This window comes from Cydia strobilella, chromosome 6 (assembly GCF_947568885.1).
Source record: "Cydia strobilella chromosome 6, ilCydStro3.1, whole genome shotgun sequence".
NCBI classification, from domain to species: domain Eukaryota; kingdom Metazoa; phylum Arthropoda; class Insecta; order Lepidoptera; family Tortricidae; genus Cydia; species Cydia strobilella.
In genome coordinates, this window is record NC_086046.1 from 7,835,474 (window position 1) to 7,857,729 (window position 22,256).

The 22,256-nt window shown below is 37.2% G+C and overlaps 1 protein-coding gene across 4 annotated transcripts in view; it reads left to right on the top strand.

The window, feature by feature from the left end:
• Nucleotides 1-21,306, top strand: part of LOC134742403 (plasma membrane ascorbate-dependent reductase CYBRD1) — a 104,245-nt gene extending 82,939 nt beyond the window's left edge. For 2 of the 4 annotated variants that reach the window (XM_063675542.1, XM_063675541.1), the window contains exons 2-5: nucleotides 12,294-12,529; nucleotides 14,633-14,835; nucleotides 16,605-16,774; nucleotides 17,984-18,180. In XM_063675542.1, coding sequence (XP_063531612.1) covers nucleotides 12,294-12,529; nucleotides 14,633-14,835; nucleotides 16,605-16,774; nucleotides 17,984-18,146 — 772 coding nt within the window. In that variant the 3' untranslated portion in view covers nucleotides 18,147-18,180. Of the gene's footprint in view, nucleotides 1-12,293; nucleotides 12,530-14,632; nucleotides 14,836-16,604; nucleotides 16,775-17,983; nucleotides 18,259-19,959 lie in introns of those variants that run through there. The other 2 variants (XM_063675540.1, XM_063675539.1) reach the window with 2 other exon arrangements.
• Nucleotides 21,307-22,256: the final 950 nt, after the last annotated feature.

Below are 22,256 nucleotides of genomic sequence, written 5' to 3' on the forward strand. Positions count from 1 at the left end.
CACCAGTTCAGCGGATGTTGAGATGTTGGATGTGATGATGCAAATTTTATTCCGTTTTTTTCCTGATAATCCAGATTCACCACAGCATTGCCAAGGTTATCATAGTAGTAATATACTTACTTAGGATTAAACTATGAAACAAATAGTAATTAAATTTGGTACCTTGGTTAATAATTAAGCTACAAATGGGGACAACGGTGTGGAAAATCTATGAATTGTGTACTCCCAGTACACAAAAAAACTATGAATAAGCGGCCCATCATTGAACGATATAAAATATCATGTTAAACAAGCAACGGAACCGAATCGGCATCATTCCGAACGCTTGCGCATGTATACTCGTAGAATACGAATTAGCGCGGTGCGCACCTCGATCGCGGCAGCCATAATACAAATAATTGTCACAACACGAGCGACCTTTATTTTTGGTGCAATGTAAGGTCGATACGTACTACCTATAATTTCTTGTACAATGATTTAAGTACCTGGAGCATATAGCAGTGCATTATATTATATTCTATTCATATCATTATTACTATAAATTGGTTTCAAAATCTGTTTATTATTTACAAATATATAGCTATGGAATTAAAAACCATTCTGATCATAAGTATTTTGAGTTATCCATTATTAACAAAAACCTATGTTTCTTTTCTTTTACTTATATGAAGTACAGAAAGGCTGCTGAAATGTACTTTAGTAATTAAATACTGCTTTTGAGGTGGCATCTCACTCTTATGTTTTGCAACCTGACTGCAACCTGAATAATCACTGCATCTTTAACAACTTCATTAGCTCTAAAGTTCAAGTGCCTACGCTTAATCTTAATCAAAAAGTGCGTAGGCTGCGGCAGCTCTTCTAACGGTGCTAAGGATGAATTAATATTGCAGGGGCTTAAGAAGCTGCTTAAGTAGCTCTTTATTCATAAGTAGTGCTACTGTTTTTAATGGATTGGAGTTTAGACAATGAAAACAAAAGAAAACTATAGAATTATTAATAGGTCTCGTTAGCAATATCATTAATCAGAGCCTAGATGTAGTAAGGATGAATATTAATTTGATAAAGGATCGATTACACGGTTAAGTACAGACAAATTTTAAACACACTTCATGATTTTCAAATGCGTTTAATGCATTTTGCCTTTGATAGGTAGGTATCTACGCCACTGAATTATGGTAGAGGCGTCCTTCACTTCTTTACCTACTGATCTAGCGTTTGACAATACAATCACCATGATGTGCATTAATGTATGCACATGCGTAAATTAACCATTATGTTTCCTATCAACAAGTAATCATTGGATTGTTAATTTCCGTAAACGCATAATAATTTATATGAGAATGCTCAAAGGCATAAACTGCCTTTGAGCATAAAACATGCTTTGAGCTAAATGGTTATGATCATTTTGGGAAGTGTTCTCGTGTTTACTTATTATCAACTGATACTGTGACGGGTTTTACCAACATTAAAAAATAAAACGTTAACGTCTTGACGATGCTTTCGTACAGCCACTTCGAAATCAACTAAGGCCCGATTTACATATCTTAAGGTCATTACAGGTCTAAAGTCAGGCAAAGTGTGGAGTGTCAGCATAATCGTCGTTACATGAAAATATGACGTTTACTATAGCACCTAAACACATTGTCACGTCAAAATCGTTCCTAAATACGTACATATATTTTTTGCATATATGTTGGTCAAATATAGCGACACCACTTATTCTAAGATTACCATCACTGTATGTACCACCTATATTTACAAAAAAATACATTTTAAATTGAATTGAAAAAGTCGGCCTAGAATAAGCTTGGTCCTATTATTGTATTGTAAATGAAGGAACAGTGTATTATAATTTTCGTTTCATATAATGCTGTTCTCAAATAAACCCCCATCTATCCCGAACATGATATCCATTATATCCAATAATACGTTTATCCTTGAGCACACACGAGTCGTGCGCCCGCATGAGTTAGGTACGATATTCACCCTGGCTCAATGAAGTAATGATTGAATCGACAATATAATGACTATTACCGACGAATTTGTATACGTTTAATTTCGACGTTAACTACTTATATTATTCACACTACTATGGGTGCCAGTTTTATTGCTCGATGAGCGGTAAAACGATCATCGAAATTTATGACAGCGCTATCTGATAATGGCGTTGGGGTTTCTTATTCACTTGCACATTTTGTGTCGGATCGACGTCATTTCCTGAATACCAAATATTTTAATGAAAGATATGAGTGCTAACTCAACTTTACGGACATGGGACTTAAAAATTACCTAAAGATTAAAGGTTACCTTCATTCTCTATGTACAGGGTGGGCCAGTGATAAATGCATTTAAAAAAAATTAATAAATAATCAATTTATATGTTTTTAAATAAAAAATATAACTAGAATTTGGGATAAAGAAATTAATTTTACGTTTTAAAAATTAAATCATCAAGATATCGTCCGTAGCAGTTGCGGAACTCTTCCAGTCTTGCTTGTAAATTTTGAAAGACTTAACAAGACTTCCGTGTTAAGAGATTTCCTGGCTCCGAAATTTCACGAATCGTATGGTTACAACAACAACACATGGTTTCAGTAAGACGGGGCCACCTGCCATACAAGTAACGTGACCCTGGAAGTTTTGCGTGAAATGTTTCCTCAAAAATTGATATCGAGGCGAGGTGATATTGCTTGGCCTCCCAGGAGCCCTGACTTAACTTTGGCAGACTTCTTTTGTGGGGTTACTTGAAGTGTAAAGTGTACTCCAATAATCCGACAACCACAGCAGAATTAAAGGAGAATATTCGTCAAGAAATCTAATCAATATCTCCGCAACTTCTAACGAAAGTCTTTCAAAATTTACAAGCGAGACTGGAAGAGTGCCGCAACCGCTACGGACGGCATCTTGATGGTTTAATTTTTAAAACGTAAAATTTATTTCTTTATCCCAAATTCTAATTATAATTTTTATTTAAAAACATAAAAATTAATTATTTATAAAAAATATATTAATGCATTTATCACTGGCCCAGCCTGTATAACGTCTTAAAAATACCATGCCAATTGAAGAGGTAGTAGCGGGAACAAAGCTAAACAGAATTGGCATTCTTTTGTTATCTGCCAGTAGCGAGAACGCGCAATGACGTAGATTGCATTGTATCTACATTACGGGCATATCAACTTGGACGCGCTCTACCACAGAAAATCCCTGTAGGCCTGAAACCTGATTGCCTACAAGTGTGTAATACTTAGTATTATCAAAGAGAATATAGGTCACTGACCAGTCTCGGTATTTCTTTATCTATGGTATTACACATTACTTACTACTATCACTAGTAGGTCTGTTATATTCAGAATAAAACGAATTTTAATGGACACTCAAGAGCGAAAGTAATTACTTGATACGTACGGATAGAATTGACGAGCTATTTTCCAAAGTAGTAACCTATTGTTTAGGTAGCTCAATTGGCAATGGTCCTCTTTGACGTATGGAGTATGGACATACATGTCCAATTCTGAATTCTGAAGCTTGTGCCTAAGTCAGGATTCTGCTATAGAATTTTATGTGACTGAGCCTATTTAAATTACAGAGCAGAGAACAGTGGTCGTTTCGTAACTATAATTGCATGTAGTTTTTCTGGAACATTTCCTCATTAAAGGGAGCGCTTAGTTCTGTTTGTTCAATAGTTTCTGGCGAGACAAAGGAACTCGTGTACTGAGAAAAGTATAGTACATACTGTATGATATGTAGCTACAATAAAAAAAATCGCATTTATTAGCTTCCTTATAGTGCCTCACACGTTCCAGCAGCAATAATACTAACCTTAGCTTCAATAAAAGAGATCGCACATATCTTCACACCAATTGGAGTTTTATATGAATGTATTTTTACTTTAAAAGTGGATCGTGTACCTTTCTAGGTTTCACTGTTGCAGCTTTCTCGTATTTGCAGCAGGTTTTATTCATTGCAAGGAGAGACATCGCATGCCTTCTTTTATTTCACATCCTGTCCTTAATAGCATATCGTGTCCTAGCCACATGCCGTTAAAATAGAATACCTACTAAGAGAAATAAGTTGTACTGCTGGTAGGTACTCAACTATTCACGCACATGAAATCTAATGTGATAAATATTCTCATCTAGTTCAGTTTGGATAATTGTGTTATCTTTGTAGATTTGTTTACTTTTTCTATGATTTTATCACATAAGATTGCTCACATCTGTATTTAAATATGTGATTTTTGGGTTATTCCCACTAGTTACCACCAAGTTGTTACCAGTGGCAACTACGGGAAAAAATCCCAGTAGTAACAGCAGACGAGGAAAAATGATTGGACATTTGATATGGCACGACAATTTCTTTAAAACCATCATAGAAGGCAAGATAAAAGGAAAGAGAGGCAGGGACAGACCAAGACAAAGCTACATAGACCAAATAAAAAGAAAAAGCTGGTGTCGTGTCGTATCAAGAGGTCAAGGATATGTCATACAGGAAGAAATGGAAAATACTCCACCGACAAGAGGATACCTAGTAAATTGAAGAATACCTTTTCCCTGTAGTTACCAGTGGTAAAAGGTGGGGAAAAAAATCCCAGTAGTTACCGCTGGTGACAACTTGATCCCAACCTTTAACGCGATGTAGCTTACATCATTACATATCTAGCACTAAACGGCCTCTATTTACTTAAATGATAACAAAGTTACTAGTTTTACTAAGAGATGTTTGTCCAAAGCGTTAAGAAATTAAACTGATATAAACAGCATTCTTGCAGAAATCTACTACCTACCTATAAGTAGTTACTACGCCTTTCCTCTCGGCCCTTTCACTTCAGCTAAAATACATTGAAACAGCAAATGTTGTACTTTTTACTCCGGTTTCAATTAGCCAGCGGCATTATTGATATAAAGCGATGCAAAGTAATCCTTATTAATTCCTTAACAAAGTGCAAAGTTAAAAGCACTTCGTCTGTTAAGTCCTTATTAGTTCTGGGTTAATTACACTCGGAGGACTCTAGATGAAGGGGAAGCAAGTTCTAAGAAGTTACCAAACGAATGTGGTTAATGAAACGAATCTTGGCAACATCGTTACACAATCCTAAAGCTTTGCTCGAAAAGGATTAAGAGACAGGGAAAGCCGAGAGGCTAGGGATGTTGCTATCTACTTCGAAAAAAGCCTCTTCTCGTCGGCTGTCCCTGTCCAAGATGGATCTTCTTTTCTGTTTTAGTTATAAACATAAGAATAAAAAGAGTTTCAACACTATTTATGGCCACCCATTGGGCATATAAGTTGCTGGCCAGTGTGGAAGCATCTCACCGCTGCACTGTTATTATGGTTAAAATCATACTTAAAATTTGATGTTGTGAATACCAGTTATGGTAAAGTGATCGTTCGACCATCGCTCCCTAAGTAGGCCAGCAGTACCATGGTCGGACGGGTCAGTGACCGCGCCTCCCCCTTCCCTTTACCTACGCCTTGTCCTACTACATTTCTCCACTCCAGCGCAATGCAAAGGCTGCATTCTCCGATCCCTTTATCAGTGTGTTCATTTATATGAAAACACGATGGCGCGGCGTGGCTATAAAGAAAGAACATGTGCAATTAAATCTGTAAACCTGTCTATCTATTGCTAAAGTGGTTCACAAATTGCGTTTAAAACCGTATTCAAAACATGTGTGAATCTTGTCTGAATAGTTGGAGAAAGTACCTAATGCTGGGTTGTATCGTTCTTTTCTCAAGCCCCTGTTACGAAAATCAGCCTGTAGAGAGTTTGTGTGTGCTTTTACTTAGTTACATGTAACAAATTTCTCAAGGTTTGCCTAACGTGGATTACAGCAGCGTTGTGATTATCTTTTGTTTTATCATGTTTGGGGTCGTTTATACCATTTCGATTTCCGGATAGAGTTCGTAATAATAAGACATGGTTCTGTTACCACGGCGGTTATATAATAACTAAATCCGTTTTGGTTGCGACCGTTTGAGTGCATTTTAATTTATCTGAGCGTAACAATTGTCACAACACAATATTATGAAATGGTTAGCTAGTATAATTTTGTCACCCGTTGACCACGAACGCTGTAAAGAGTTCGAAACGTCGGGATGTATTATAAATTCAATATACGCGATATAATCCGTTTTCATAGTTTTATTTCATGAGTAACTATCGCGGTAACCGAAGACAATATTAATTTTGTTAACTTGACATAATTACAATTACCATTAGACGTAACCAATGACCATTAGGAGTAAGTATAGATATTTAACGATTCTTCTTCTCTATCTATCCTGGATGAATGTGTTTGTAATATAATATAGACTAGCTTGTTTCGCGGTCAGAATGGAGTCAGATTAATCGGTTTATCTGAGAACGCTCTGCCAATGTGGTTTTAATGATTGGCCGTTTCCTCGGTGTAGCATGTTTAGCCCGTGTAAGTGGAGGAAGTAAGTATTCTTAATACGTTTTAAGTTACGTTGTAATCCGGCCACTATTTTAATTACATTGAAATTTCTAACTGGAATAAATTGGTGTCTATCAATTAGTAGTCTACCTAAGTACCTACTACTTAGTAGCGAAACTAGAAACAGATCATAAATATGTATTTATGAAGTGCCCATGGTAAAATGTTTTACTATGGGCACTTCCACGACTGAAAATAAGATGTATTTCTAGAATACGGAAGAATCTGTAAAGTGGTTTTTGGAACTAGTGCATGCAGTAAAACAATTACTTCTTAGTACTGATATACTTAGGTATAAGGTATAATAACGGTATCTATCTTTACACTTCTCAACACTTTACCACGAATCAGACGCGTTCTGTTAAAAGCATATAGATAATTTAATTTGACAAATAGGTTTTTATTGCTGATGGTTGTGTGTTTTACAATATAGCTATTTCATGTTGAATATATAATTATATTACCATTTCATAATACTAGGCACACGGTACGCAGTGTACACACATTAGCCTAACTTATTGCGTAAAATCGACACTTATCTTAACTACGGCATAAAAACGAAACATGTGAAATGAGAGATTAAATAGTAAGTACATCTACAAGTGTATAGGTACTCATGTCGATGATCATTGATCACACTCGTTCGTTTCTCGTTACGGTTTGAGGTGTGAGATAGCAAAATAACGCAAACGTCATTTAATGAAGACAAATGTCGGCTCGAGCCTTATTTAAATCAAAGTCGAGTGTTTATAAATGAGTATGATGGAGAAATACATAAGTGAACACCAACGAGCAAAACTTGGTTTTCAAAATTCCGCTCACAAATATGTCTATTGATTTGCATAATTGTTAGCATGAAAAAAGTTTGTAATAAAAAAAAAACATATTGTTTTTTATAATTATGTCTAGGTAAATACATGATCTACAATACTATAATATTCATAAGAAATGAAACATTTTTGCAGACATCTGCTCAAGTGTAGGGCCGGTGTTCAGCACAGCATATGCAAACAAATATCACAGTGTAAAAAGTATACAGTGGACCGACGACTTTGACGTGTACCGAGCTTCTAACAATGGCTAATGTATGCAGCTCGGGTGCGCCCTCGCCCCTCGCACCCCGCAAGATGGCCCTGTCTAGACGTCGCTAGTCGTAGACTAGCAGTCGAATGACTGTATTGTTTTATAGACTGTGCAAATATTAACAGGAGCTGCGCTTTTCTGCGTATTGTGCATCAGATTTTACTTAAATTAATTAATATTTTTTTTGAAACCAAATAATCTCTTCTTCGTAATGATCGTTATATCCCTCAAATCTATGGTATTGGCTTCATTTACCTCTTGCTTCTTTGAGTCTTAAAAACAATTATTACTACCTTCAACCTTATGCAGTACCTAGTTATACTTATTATATTAGATTGATGATCCGTATTAAATTTAGAAATGACAAATTGATTCGAAAGTATGTCTGACCAAGTGACCACTGACCACGACATTGCTCATCATGTTGCATAGCTTTATGGCTTATTTGAATACAAAGGCATTTCTCTAACACAAATACTTGGTGCAAGGTGGCTGCCGCGTTCCACCCACTTTCACGATTGACCTATCACGAGCGGCGGTCACTTGGTATCCGATTGGCAAATTGGCTGACGACATATATTATTTCCGACATACCAGAGGCAGCATTTAGCATAGTTGAAACTAATAATGTTAAATTTTACGAGTAGACATCAAAAATCACATTCTTACTATTTTGATGTCTACTCGTAAAATTTAACATTATTAGTTTCAACTAATGCATATATCCATTCCTAATGTGCGGAACGAAATATGAGTCTATATTGTCCGTATTGTACAGCGGATGACGTTCTATGCATAACTTCCTGAGCTGCAGCGCAGACGTTGATAATTCTTCATATTGCATCAGTATAGCTAGGTAAATAAGGTAATATTCTGTTCCTGCTCAGTCTACGGCATGTAGCATAGTAGCAAAGTGCATATTCACTAGAGATGCTACGAATATTCGGCAACGCTTGCCTACTATTGGCCGAATACCGAATATCTGTTGCCCCTACCTAAAAAGAAAAATTACACAATAAAAATAACCAAAAACTAGGTAATATTATTTGTTTTCTTGGAAAGTTCTCCCCTTTTTTGAGCATGTTGATTACAAAATGTTTTATTTTTATCGTGGGTCTGATTTGACGGACTACATATTGTTTTCAATAGGATTATACATTACTCCCTATATTATATTATTTTATATTAGTCCCTTATTTTTATTTAGCATAAATAGGTAAGGTACATATGATAGATTTAATAATGAAATGAAGAAAGGCCTCAAATTTTACTTAGCCCCACGGCATTCGTACCTTTATAATATGATAGTTATGTATCGTAAACATAAAATATTCTTTTGTGAGCGTTCTAGTAATTCCCTTTTCTTTTTTTACATTATTATTATCAGAACCCCAGCCGAGCGTACTTAGCGAACCGCGACTCGTCCCGAATGGGTGCTCCGCTCTTTACCTTTATTTTTCCTTTTCTGGAGCGCCAGACAGTGCTTGTAAACTATTCAGATAATGGGACGAACTTTTAATGATTCCAATAACCTGAAGTATTCGCTAAGGTTTTATTTCTTGGGATTAATTAACATACCACTGATCAGTTTTCCCAAATGAATACAATTTTAACTTGCTCTGCAACGGTGGTTTCGCCAAATAGTTCACGGACAATACAATCATGAAATCCATTGACGTGATGCGATACATTCGACACGCAAATTCCGAGACACAATTTAGATCGGCTTCATATCGCTTCACTCTATTCGGTTTGAGCTTCTATCATGTAATATTTACTTCACTTTTCCTATTTTATTTCTTCTTGGTTCAGAGAAGGCAGGATACTTAACAAATCGCTTACTAGTTCACCTAATTCGTATTCAGGCAACGTGCTGTTCAACGTCGGTAACAATGAATATGTAGAAGGATACGTGAAAAAAATATCGCGACCAATGAGCCGTAAGAAATATACGAGACTGCGAAATTAGGCCGGCGGCGTAGCTTTGAGCGAAATAAACAATTCCTCTAAGGTGATGTTTACAAGAAAGTTAGTCGCTGAGTCGATCTTACTCGAAAGACAAGCAGGAATTCGCGACTCCGTCCAATCAACGCGAATCTGAGATGTAAGACAAAACAATAGAACCTACCTCTGTATTTTTAAATACACCGTGTCCAATAAGTCCGAATACACATTTTTTACCTTTGCTCTAAAGACATACGGATTACAGGCCATCAAATTCTTATTTCAATATCGGTGCACAATATTTTGAGGGTGGATCTTGGATGCCATGCTTATAAAAAAACGCAAAGTACATGGCATTTCAGAAGCGACCAAGAAAAAGAGAGCGCAAGGATCTATCATAATACGTTCTTGGCACGCAGGTGACGAGTTTGTTTTTTCTGACGAGAAACTGTTTGTGTTAGAACAGTCTCATAATGCCCAAAATGATCAATTGTGGGCACCACGGATAGAAGACATTTCGGACAGCCAGAAAAATGTTCCTAGGTTCCAGAGCTCACCATCGGTCATGGTGTGGGGTGCAGTATGTATGAGGGTAAACTATCTTTAGTATTTGTAGATAAAGGCGTTAAAATTAACGCACTTTATTATAAAACCGAAACCCCAAATTTAAAATGTATGTTTGGGAATGAATATAATTTGTTTCCACAAGACGGAGCTCCTTCACACACGGCAAATGCTGTTCAAGCGTGGTATCAGGCTAATTTATTTGACAGATTTTTTGCCGAAACATGAACGGCCACTCAGTTCTCCAGACTTGAACGTATTAGATTATTCTATATGATCGTACATGCTTTCGAAACTACATGATTATAAAATTATAAACCTGGATCATTTCAAATAGGTTATCGAGCGTATTTGGGACGAAATGCCAATGGAAATGGTGCGTGGTGCGTGTGATTAATTCGAGAAGCGTTTGAGGCTGGTAAAAAAAGTTGAAGGTGTAGTTATTCCGAAACAGTTGCTGTAAATATATTATATAAGTGTGCCTTAATTGTAGTAACTATTCGTACATTTATTTTATTTAATATTTGTACTGTAAGTATTTGGACTTATTGGACACGGTGTAAATAATTACTTCAGAAAGTTCTATCGATAATAAGTAATGTTAGTTTACATTTAACCCTTTTGCAATTTCATTAAGTTTGTGGTTACATAGAAAAACATGTTTCGGTCTCTAAGTACAGGTTGTCGTTCCAATAAGTGACTTCACTCGAACATCCGGCGTTATATCACTATCAGTGATCTCAAGCCACCTGACACCCTCATGCGGTCGGCCACCTACCTACCTACGTTTTACGTTACTAACGCATTTATTTATACCGAGAATAAACTTCCGTAAGCTCATATAACTATATAATGTATAAATGAAAAGCAACCATTCTGCATAAAGTTAAAGTTTAAATTTGAACAAACATAGCTATGTCGCATACGAGTTGCGAAACTTATCCCTCGACATCTCCCAGCGATGTGGTTTCCTGCGTCGCTTCCCAGCGCTCGGATACATCTAGCGCTCTCAGTGAAACAACGTAGCATGTTCCCATTGCCTTCGTTTAAATATCCGACGTTGCTTTACAAATGGATCGATCTAATTCAATCAAACAAGTTTCATTATATTCAGTTTGCTAGTTGTCCGTTAGAACAAAAGCATCCCAGGCCTTTGAAAGGAAGTATTTGCTAAGTTTAAAACAACTTTTAAATTAAATTTCATCTTTTGTCGGACTGCGAATTATGGGGCTCCCTAAGGGATTGTTTCGTTATTACAATACATTTTTGCGTGACCGTGACAGTAATAAGAAAACTGTGTTTGATAATTGGTAAATTGTTACTCAATGAAATAAAATGTATGTAGTAAGTAATATGCTTTTCTACACCGATGACCAACTTGTAGGTAGGCAAATTAGCAATATTTTCTTATATTTCGTCCCTTTACTTGCGTAGTTTCAGGTAAGCTTGCATAAGTATGTATAATATTAACCCACCCTCGGCAAACCTCCTTTTATGCTTAGTCAGTGTTGTCTAACGTTATTACCATTATATGCATCACGTCTGCTTTCCACATATAATTTTACGCGCCTTACCTATCCAATACTGTGACTTTCTCAGGAATTAATTTTCACAATTTAGCCAGCCATATTTCTTACAAAAAGTGTTTCAGAAAATTATGAAATATCGAGTCTACAATTAATAATACTTATTATGTAGGTACAGTCTGCCAAACCAATTTTGTCCTACACTTACCTGACGTATCCCTTATTTTGAGGTGATTAATACTAGTGTAAGAAAAAATCTATTGCAAACTTTTAGCCGTTGCCGTCACATCGTCCACGTAAGTTGTTGAACTATTTACCCTCAGAGTACCTCGAACAGACCGTGATTGTGCTGTTATGTAGGAAAAAAACCGGCCAAGTGCGAGTCGGACTCGCGCACTAAGGGTTCCGTACCATTACGCAATAAACGGCAAAAAATCACGTTTGTTGTATGGGAGCCCCACTTAAATATTTATTTTATTCTGTATTTAGTATGTATTTGTTGTTATAGCGGCAACAGAAATACACCATCTGTGAAAATTTCAACTGTCTAGCTATCACGGTTCATGAGATACAGCCTGGTGACAGACGGACAGACAGACCCTTTTTTACCCTTTGGGTACGGAACCCTAAAAAACAGACTATGTTCCAGTAACAAGTGACTCCTGCCAAACTACATATAGTTAACTTGTACTCATGCTAATAATTCCTTTTCTTTCCTCAGCCAACGGAGCCGTTCGTACGACTCCGAGGACAATGAGCGGGGCGCGTGCGAATGGTGCGAGTACGCACTCGTCATCACGCTGGCCACCGTCCTGCTCATCGGCGTCTCGGCGCTGACCATCTTCTGGACGCTGTTCTACCGCGAGGGCTACGCCTGGGTAGACGACATCCCGGAGAAGCAGTTCAACCTGCATCCCACGCTTATGGTTGCTGGGTTCGTTACCTTCAGCGGGTTCTGTAAGTATTTGCTATTCATTGTCATCAGCACTTTTAGCTATAGGTATGTGAACCGTCTATATTAAAAAACTTTCGCGTATATGTTTGAGGTGTGCAAGAGGACATAGGACACGGGTTGCAGTTTCTTATTAAATACAGTTTAACAATAAATCGTGCCTAGGAGGCTGTGCTAATTTATAATGTATTTCATTTCACTACAGCGCGAACACGAAGGTTATCCAAGTATAATCACATTGTCAGTCGGTGGCTTATGAACAGTAAGTTTGGCCATAAGCTGCCACCAAACTTCACGACTGTAATGTATGAAGCCGACAATGATTGATTAAGTCAAGTTTTGACGAAGCTGACTTTGAAGCTGTATTAAATAAAAATTAGTCAATCATTATGATTATGACCTTTGTAAGTTGAAATTTCTTGGCATTCTTCGGAGATAAATAAGCTTAATTAAGTTTTTGTTTACGCAACTCATGCATCAGTGGTCGCTTCATTAGTTATTGTTTTATATTATATAATAAGAGACCTTATGCAAATCTATTGGCGGTGGCAGGTGCTGTAATAGTACCAATCTACGTTTATACCCAACGGCACTACATTACGGTAATGTTGTGGTTATGATATAAGATGTATATGGTAATCTCATGTTCAGAGGTTCAAAGTTACCGACATGCCGACATATCAACATAATCATTTTGTAGAAACGTAGTGGGTGGCGAGTAAGCATAAATAATTTAGGTATGTCGCAACAGTAGCTGCTACTACTACTAGAAAGTACTATATATTCACTAGAAAGTGAAGTGAATATTTGTGATCGTATCAATTGAGATTGGGAATAAAATCGGGTCCTTTCCCTACTAATGACTAGGGTCTAAAAATCTTTTTATTCAATGCTACACATACGAATGCATATTTTCGAAGGATTTCACACCCATTATGTTCTTCGTACTTTTAGCATTTATATATATAGTCGTCCATGTCGTGTCCGACAACGGCGACCTTTACAAACTCCTCTGATGAGCACGTATATGGCTCGCAAAACCGAACTTTGTTTTAAATATCCGGTCGCACTGTGTACAATAAAGCTTCCCTTGTTCATTATAAGTATATGTGTAGGACGGCTTAGGTCGAGACTTCCGTTGAAGGCGCTTTTGGTCCAGGTGTTCAAGTCGAGCTTCTTCGAAAGTAGCTACACCTTCTCTTACCTTATTGCGCCATTCCGGTCTCTTAACCGCAAGCTCCTCCCAACGTTCAGATGGGATGTCGCAAGCTTTGAGATGGCGCTTGAGAACGTCTTTATACCGCAGAAACTGCCCCCCGTGGCTACGTTTCCCATCCTTGAGTTCCGAATAGAAAACGGATTTAGGGAGTCTACAGTCATCCATGCGACAGACGTGGCCACTCCATCTTAGTTGGCTTTTTATTAGAATGGCCTCCATACCGGACATATTGGCTCGACGTTATACCTCCGTAATGCTCTCATAAACTTGCCGCTGAAGGAGAATCTTGCAGTCCCTCCAACGTTCACAGAGTTTTTGACAGCCATAAGAAAACTTAAGAACGCAAAGACACCGGGCGCGGATGGCTTACCTTCAGAAGTGTACAAGTACAGCGGTCCTAATATTTTGAATAGCCTTTTTGCCCTAATACTAGAGGTATGGGAGACAGAGACTGTGTCGCAAGATTGGAGGGATGCCTCTTTATGCAAACTCTATAAAGGTAAAGGAGATATAGCTGATTGTAGTTCGTATAGGGGGATATCTCTTCTATCCACTGCTGGTAAGGTACTGGCGCATATAATAAATACTCGACTGAGCATTTATATAGTGCAGAGCACGTCGAATTATTTTATATCACTTTGCCCCAAGCTGCTTCATGTACCTATTCGTAGAACCTCTGGCCAGCTTAACGAATATAATAAGTACCCCTTGATCTGCTATCATCTTAATTGTTCAATGAGAGTAGTTGTGTGCGCAGAAGCGGCAGAAGTCGGGCGTTACATAGATGTTGATAATAATCTGCTACATATAACATAGACCTTTACTCTCTTAGTCTTTTCCACATTGAGATTTATGTGACCTTATTTAATTCAACCGTTGTTGTTTTCAGCCGTCCTGCTGTATCGCATCTGCCGATGCTTCCGCCGCATCTACGTGAAGCTGCTGCACGCGATCTTCCATGCGCTAGCGTTCCCCTGCATCGTCATCGGCTTCCTCGCCGTGCTGGACTACCACAACAAGAAGGGCATCAACAACTTCTACTCGCTGCATAGCTGGATCGGCCTCACTGCTATGGGACTGTTTGGAATACAGGTAATGTCGGGACATTAGCCCGGAGGCTATCTTTTAAGCGATTTAGCCGCGGTTAAAATTAAGTCCAAACCGCGCAAGGTACCACATATAACATATCTAAGCATCGGAGGTGGCCATAGACTACGATGTCCCTAGTCCATTACGCTGGCCGTATGCTTGTTTGCTGAAAACGTTATAAAAATAAAAACTAAAAAACAAATTCCTATACCAAAGTTACGAGTAGTAAACCCCTCACACACTTGAATGTGACGCACAGTCATGCAGACATAATTTAGCTATTAACAACTTTCCCGAGCCGAAGAGTGCTTAACATCATCTTCCTACTTGCCCTCGGATGCAACGATCGTTGCAAAAACATTCCTAATCTTTAAACTGTAGGTTCCTCTGTCGTTTAACGTGTTGTGAAAAGAAAACTGTATGGATGGAAACGTGCATCTTTGCTCGATGCTTTAAGCCGTTAAGCGGGCTTACCGCGCTGTTCAGGACGCAACTTATATGTAGTTACGTGTAGTTAAGCACTTCTATACATGTCTCATTCGTGCGAGTGGTTTAGTAGTTTAGTTTAGTTCAGTTTCTCTTGTCACGAGCGCAGCCAATTGAGGCTGGTAATTATATCGCCGGCGTCGAAATAGGTCATTACACTGTGGCCGTGTTTAAATATATCTGTGAATTTGTATAACATCGCGTGATAAAAGTTTATTATCTCTTCAATTATTTAAGCAGCCTGGAGACAAACCTTAATTCGCAATTCACATGTTATTTGCTTCTTTTGCTTTGGAAGGTGGTAATAAAACAAAAACAGAAAGAATCGCCATTATTTCTAAGCAGTTGTCTATATGTGTCTCTGCTCTATGATATCTGCTAGCACAGGTTAGCAGTAACGTCGGTACCTATTCATTCATTAAGGATTTTTATGTTCGAGTATTCTGTATTTCTTCTTCATGTTTCATTGTATGTGCTATCGATTTGATCTAAGTATCTGCTTGCGTACGTTCCTTTTTACACGTAATTAGAGATCACGATAACTCTATTTGAGTATGAAGCAGTGCATAGAGTTAGTTAAGAAGTATACCTATTATTACGAATATATAGATATTATACGGAACCAATTTATATTAGCAACAAAATAAAAAACCGGCCAAGTGCGAGTCGGACTCGCGAACCGAGGGTTCCGTACTTTTTTAGTATTTGTTGTTATAGCGGCAACAGAAATACATCATCTGTGAAAATTTCAACTGTAGCTATCACGGTACATGATACACCCTGGTGACAGACAGACGGACAGACGGACAGCGGAGTCTTAGTAATAGGGTCCCGGTTTTACTCTTTGGGTACGGAACCCTAAAAATAGGTATACCATGGTAGGTATACCTATTTGTAGTATATTTTATACGGTATGTGAAACAAAACAGAAAATTTTGGAGGGTCTCTAAACGTAGCACCAAAAGAGATTATTAGATGTCACTTTAATGAAATATGCCAAATGAGACAAAGATTCAGGTAAACAATATAAAATAGTAATAGAAAATCTATGCATGGTTCGTGATCAGCAACGCAGACTTCGTCATCTACACTTACAAATGATGTAATCCGCAACAGGCTTTGTCAATCTTAACCCCTAAATTAAACTAGGCTATGGTGCCACCCCGGACCGTAGCCGGCTCAAACGTCCCCATGACACTGGCAGCGTTGTCAAAGATTGATTTTGATATTCCAATGACGTAATATTCTTTATAGATATAATAATTTGTACCTACATCAAATTCCAGTATGCCGTGGGCTTCTTCAGTTTCCTGCTCCTCCTGATCTGCAACAAGGGCACCGCCGGCTTCCGCGCCTCGCTCGTGCCCGTGCATGCCGCCTTCGGCATCCTTACCTTCGTGCTCGGCGTCTGCGCTTGCCTCACCGGACTCACTGAGAAAGCCCTCTTCACCATTACGTACGTTGATTTTTTATTTAGATTATATGTTAGAAAGATCTTTAGATTTCAAGTTGCGTTCACATTAGGCTGATAGTTTGCGGTTATTACCTATGTAGGCATTCTAGGCTCACAGCGAGCTACGTATTTGCTGTAGTGTGAAGAATTTATACTAAAAAGTACTTAGACGCTAACTGAATCACCGTAAGTTAACTACCACTCTAATGTGATCACCACCTCAGTGCCTTTATTTAGCATTTCCAAATCTTTATTCTATTCCTTTTCCTTTCTTAAGCCAAAAATCTACCCAGAAGGCTTACATCACTGCAATAATACCATTTCGTTGACTGAAAACGTAACTGAATTGCACAATATGAAATGTTGTTTCCATTAAGTACATGATGCGATATCCACAACCTCATAATATGCAGAGCACTTTTTTATTAAATATATTAATAACGTCTCGTCGTCGTAACTAATAAGAGAGAGAGAGAGAGGGTCACTTACGTATTTTAAGCCGAAAAGTGAGTGACCCTTTATTAATATATTTAATATGTCTGTGTCTCACGGAAGTTTTATTATTAAAAAGCACTTTTTTTAGCAGATATTTTCGTGATCTCAACAGCGAGTTGCAAGACACGTATGTGACACGTGTGTGTATGTTGACTTGAACAGCTAGAATATTATACCTAACTAAGTACCTACCTTAACGAATAAAACAAAAGCTGTTAAGATCACTATATCAAATGCCATCTGATTCCTTGTTGTGTTTTGTTATTACAATTTTTTTTGTAATGACATAACTTTTGCTTTTATAATTATCTGTTGCAATTTAACGATCACGATGCTTACTGCTGTTAAGCTACATATTACGCGTGCGAGATTTTGTGTAGCACTTTAAAGTTTAAACCAACAAAATCACTTTTTTCAACTCCTTAAAGCGTCGCGATCGTTCACACGTCTTCACTTAGAATATTAAAGCCTAGAAGGTGAGTCTCAGCACGTAAGCAAGTAGCTAGTAAAACTAAGCTGTAACATCCAAGCTGCCAAATCCTTCACTCGATGTAAATCCATACTTGGAAGTCAAACAAAACACAACTCTCGACTTCTCTATTGACAAATCGGCCCCGTCAATCTAGGCCTTAATATTCTTAGCATCTTCATTTGTGAATGTTGCACGTAGTCCCGCATGTTCACCGCTTGTGTGTAGCCTATGTGTGCGTATTGCAGCGCGGAACGGTACAGCAGCATGCCAGACGAGGGGATCATCATGAACGCCATCGGAGCAGCGCTCATCGCCATCCTGGCCACCGTCATGTATATCGCTTCGAGGGACAAGTTCAGGGCGCCGGAGACGCGAGACGGGGTCATAAGAGCCTCCGTTGATTTGTAGATTTAGTAATTTAACATGGTAATACGAAATTCCGTTTTAGTATTTCTGTGCCTACGTTATAGGGCTACAAATTGTAAATTATAATTAACTTGAATGTCGTACGTCCAGAGTAGGATTTTTAGTTTTCATTTTTTAAACACGTTTCTTTTAGCGAATGATATTGAAAATTGAAGATGTCGCATTAAAATACATTTTAATTTTATTTTTTTTTGTGGAAAAATTACTGCCTCGGGTGAGACTTGAACTCACGGCCTCTGGATATCCAGAGGCCGTGAGTTCAAGTCTCACCCAAGGCAGTATTTTTTCCACTTTTAAATTTATTCTAAGCTTAATAGCATCGATCGCAGACGTTTCTGCTTGTTAAAAATTAATTTTAATATTTCTTTTATAATTTAGCTAGTTAAATAAATGTAGCTATTTAACTTTAATCGATTCACAAAAATATCGTCGCATGGGCATATTGTTCTAATTAGACTGATTCATCAACAGATTATGTGTTTTTGCTATTCAAAAAAGCGTTAAACTCTAAAGAATCAATAAAAATTCGAACGTCAATTTCATAGTTCATACTAAAATAAGATTGTTGACCATACAGTTTTTTATTACTGTTCCATGCCACTGAAGATAAAATCTAAATATATAAATACCAGAACGAGCCTGTGGTCAACGTAATTAACTAGGTTCATCATAAAAACGCATTTTGAAGTGTTTTGTGTGGAAAAGTCCAGGAATTTATATATTTTTATATAGTAACATTTGCATTTTGTCCATAAGATCGTCCATTAGTTTGGTACCTATTTTATATTCTTACGACTGATATATGCTTACCTATATGTGTAAAGTTACAGACCAGAATCTCATGCCAGATTTCAGTATATTATTATATGAGAATTATACTTTTATACATATTTAGAAAACTTATACGTATTATTAAGGAGGCTCTATTGTAAAATATCTAGATTTAACAACAATTATTTTGGTCTGTATCAGACCAAAGTACTGTATTTTTTAGGTTTAACTATTAAAACATAATTTAGACATTGTTTACAAATAAATCTACAAATTATATGATTAAACATACTATATATGATCATGTTTTATTTAATATTAAATGTTTGCCTGTAGATCCTCATATAATATATATATATATATATGCATGTCTCACTAGCTTATTCTGTGTTTGTTGGCAGAAATATCTTAGAAACATTGCACTAATTTTTTAACACTAAAAATAACATTATGTATTTTATGTACAGTTTAAATCCGTTTTGAAATGATACCTTGGTAATTATTGGAAAAAAAGTTTAAATTTCACCTACATAGAATTTTCTAGTTTGGGATTAGTTAAACTAAGGACCTCAAATTATTCAAATTATATAATAAATGGCCAGTCACTGACATAAAGTTTGTTGTATTTACATTTGTTACAATATTGAGAGTTATCAGCATTAAGATTTCACTAGCATATATATAGGAATGTTCGCGCAATCTATGTTGCAGGGACTTTTTCTAGAATTAAATCACAATATTTTTACTTGGTTGGTAAAATAATGATGAGGATTATTGGACAGTGACTGGCTGTTAATATTCCAATGATACTAACCACAGACAACTTATCTATAGTATAGTCGTATGCCAAATCGGAAAAAATATCTAATGGCGATGTAATGAGATTTTCTTTCTTGAATTGTTTGCGTCTAAACCGCTTTCTAGTAAAGCACTCATTATGTCCCCACAATTTATTTCGATTTCGCAGGTCTTATACTTAATGTACAGTTCTTTACTAACCTCGGGGCACGTGGTGCATCCTCAGGGCCACGGTTTACGCGACGATGTCCGAAGAGTCGATCGTGATGAACGCCATCGGCATCTCCATCGTGGCAGTGGCCATCGTGGTGCTGTACACCGTGCGCGGCACCGGCGGCTACCGCCTGCGCAAGGTCGCGGCGCACCATCCGAGCTAAGCGCTCGCGCACTACAATACACGCCATCCAGACGTTTGGCGACAAACGTGAGTTTGTAGCCGGTTTCATTTCGCGTATTAATTGGAGACATGTGAATAATAAAGGCTAGTATTTTTCTATAAAAAAAAGTTGTGTTAATATTAGCGAGGTCTATTCAATGCTTTGAAATGTATGTTATTACACCATCAGTAAGCTCACTGAGAAGAACAAATGGCGTTGTAAGAAGTAAAATGTGACTGAGATCTCGCTAAAGAGCTACCTACAACAATGATATGGAACACAACTTGATATGGGGAATACCGGTATTTTATTACTTAGGTTCCTGTCTTTATATTTATTTTAGTATCTCATAGCTTTTGCGATTTTGATGTTCACTATCTAATTTGCGCTAATGTCTGAATTGAGTTAGTGAAAATTCGGGAACACACTCAGAATGCATTAGCAATAATACTTATTATAAGATCTCAAAAGCTATGAGTACGATTATGATGTTCATGTAGTTCTGAGCAACGTTTTTTTATACATCGATGTTTCAATGTCACATGCAAACTCCAATTTGTCTCCAAACAAAGTTTTGTAATTGCAATTTTTTAAAGTTTGTAAGTTTGGTGTTATGCTTAAGAGGTAACACTGTCCTCTGTAATAGTGGTAACTAAAAGCGTAAAGGGTAAGCAGTAAGGACAGCGGAGGTAAATTGTGTAAGTTAGATTAATTCGAGCGAGGAAAACTCCGCTCGTAAAGTGATTCCATAATATCACAATCCGTCAAGATCTTTGGAAGCCCTCTGTGTAACTTCAAAATGGAACAAACTTACGTTAAGCAATATCTTTAGAAGGTTTTCGATTTTGAGATTACCGTTATACTTCGAAAATTAAACCTGATGAAATTATATCGTTTAGCTCAATTTGTTAACTTTAGGTTTACAAATTCTATCTCGGTTGGTGACACCACTTGTTCGGCGGTTGTGCGTTGTTCTATTGTGAAAATCTACCTTTATTGTGAGTTATTCCGTCTTAGACAAAATTGATTCGACTGATTATTGGAATTAGATCATTTCTTTGGATATTATTTACACAATATTACCCCATAACTATTTAAGGTGCGTAGTTTAATCGTATTAAGGACCACAGTCAAATTGCAACTGAACGAAGCGGAAAGGAATGCAATGTAACTGTAAAGGGGCCCACTGATTACCAGTCCGCCGGAGGATATCGGCCTGTCAGTTGTTCGGAACTGTCAATTTTTGTTCTAAGTGACAGGCTGATATCGTCAGGCGGACTGATAATCAGTGGGCCCCTTAAAGTCAAAGAAGATTTGACAGTTTGAAACTTGTTTAACTTCCTTGTACTCGCTGTCCTGTGGTAAAGGGGCCCACTGATTATCAGTCTGCCGGACGATATCAGCCTGTCAGTTAAAACAAAAATTTGACAGGTCCGAACAACTGACAGGCCGATATCGTCCGGCGGACTGGTATTCAATGTGCCCCTTAAATAATTATCTTAATTATTAGAACATATAGTATGTAGGTACGTTAACAAGAGTAAGGGTAAGGGTAGATAACCATGGACAAGAAATCGATGTATATTTACTAGATTGGCGTTGACCTAGCTCCGGGTGTAATATGCAATTATATATTTTGTTTTAGATGCCATACATACATATAGGTTTTCATAAATTCATGCTAATAATATGTCGGTATGTTTTGTGACGAATAGTTAGGTTATCTTAGATGTAATTGTATATACATTTTATTCTAATTAATGTAATGTGCGAGTGTTCGATAGTTGTAGTTTCGTAGTGAAAATTTACAGTCTAAATATTTATTGATTCATCCTACCACGGAGATTGGCTATCCAGTATTTTTTGTTATGAATTATAATGTTTATTTATTACATTTTATATCTTTAAGCTACAGATATGTGTATACTTGATGAAAGAGCGAGACTCAAACAGAGTCGCATTCATCTGTTTGTGGTAGAACAATGTGTATAAGTGTTCATCCAGTTGCCAAATTTGTTGTAAAGTGGTAATGTGCGGTAATATAATTTGTTAATCAATTATTAATGTGCTATTTACATACATACCTACGTGTAGCGTGTTTATCAATAATGTAGGATAATGCTCAAGGTATTTACGGAGGATACAT